Raw genomic sequence first — 943 nt, forward strand, 5'->3', positions numbered from 1 at the left:
AATCTTTCGGAGGATAACCAATGACTCGCAGTATCCAGAATGGATCCCCAGCTCTGGAGGCCTCAAAAGTGTCAGCTTCGCCACCCAAAGCCAGTGCTACCCCTCGGAATATCGCCTTTGACAGTGCTACAAAGAAAAAGAGAAACGAGAGACATAAACTTTTTGCCAGAAAGAAACTGTTTACCTCGCAATTGATCAACGTAATCCTCCATCACTGCACGAAAACGCTTTGGATTCTCTGGCCTACGAGAAGAGAACGAAATGAAACCAAGATTAACTGCTGCTGGAGCTTTCTACCTTGGTGTTTACCATTGGTTTGGACCCATCACCGTTTTTGCGAGTTCTAGATCCTGGATCTCTGGTCCAAATTCTCGAAAGTACTGCCAAAGGAGAAATTTCCCTGAGCATGAAAGCTTCGTCAACTTCAATGGAAACCTTACATCAATGGCTTCGTGACAGTCGTGCATGCCATACGATACGTTTTCTCCAAGCTTTTGGTATCCCCTGGTTGAAAAAAAAAACTAAGAACGAGGATTTCTACCCAGCTCTTTACCGATAGCCGCTGGAAGGAGTCATCTTGATTCGCATTTTCTCACAGTCTGGAAGCTTGAAAAATTCGTGGCTTAAACTCCGGACGTCGTCCATAAGCTCCCGAGAGACGCCATGGCCTGTCTGAAAGAAAAAAGGAGCGAGAAATTTGCTTGAATTCCGTGAAAGTAGATCGATCGATCGATCGCGAGAGTCTAAATCGTACCGCGTAGAAGAAGCCAATGTTCCTGCAAGCGTGATCGAGCTGCTCGATCACGTCTCTCACATCCGGAAAAGCGCCAAGGCCGGGATCATCGAATCGCCTCACCAGTGGCTCCACATCTGGAAAAACGCAAGCGTGATAGATGGAAATCTTGCGCGCGCGAGAGGAATTTGGGAGCGTACCGATTGTAGG

The 943-nt window shown here is 47.3% G+C and overlaps 1 protein-coding gene across 1 annotated transcript in view; it reads right to left on the reverse strand.

The window, feature by feature from the left end:
* LOC9648461 (probable 2-oxoglutarate-dependent dioxygenase At3g50210) overlaps window positions 1-943 on the reverse strand; it is a 3,129-nt gene that overhangs the window by 913 nt on the left and 1,273 nt on the right. Inside the window, exons 3-8 of the mRNA XM_002994301.2 lie at window positions 755-870; window positions 554-672; window positions 441-504; window positions 310-380; window positions 185-243; window positions 5-126 (exon numbers count right to left, since the gene is read on the reverse strand). Of these exons, the coding sequence (XP_002994347.2) occupies window positions 5-126; window positions 185-243; window positions 310-380; window positions 441-504; window positions 554-672; window positions 755-870 (551 nt within the window). The remainder of the gene's footprint in view (window positions 1-4; window positions 127-184; window positions 244-309; window positions 381-440; window positions 505-553; window positions 673-754; window positions 871-943) is intronic.

The sequence above is a fragment of the Selaginella moellendorffii genome, unplaced genomic scaffold (genome assembly GCF_000143415.4).
Source record: "Selaginella moellendorffii unplaced genomic scaffold, v1.0 SELMOscaffold_233, whole genome shotgun sequence".
Taxonomy (NCBI): Eukaryota; Viridiplantae; Streptophyta; class Lycopodiopsida; order Selaginellales; family Selaginellaceae; genus Selaginella; species Selaginella moellendorffii.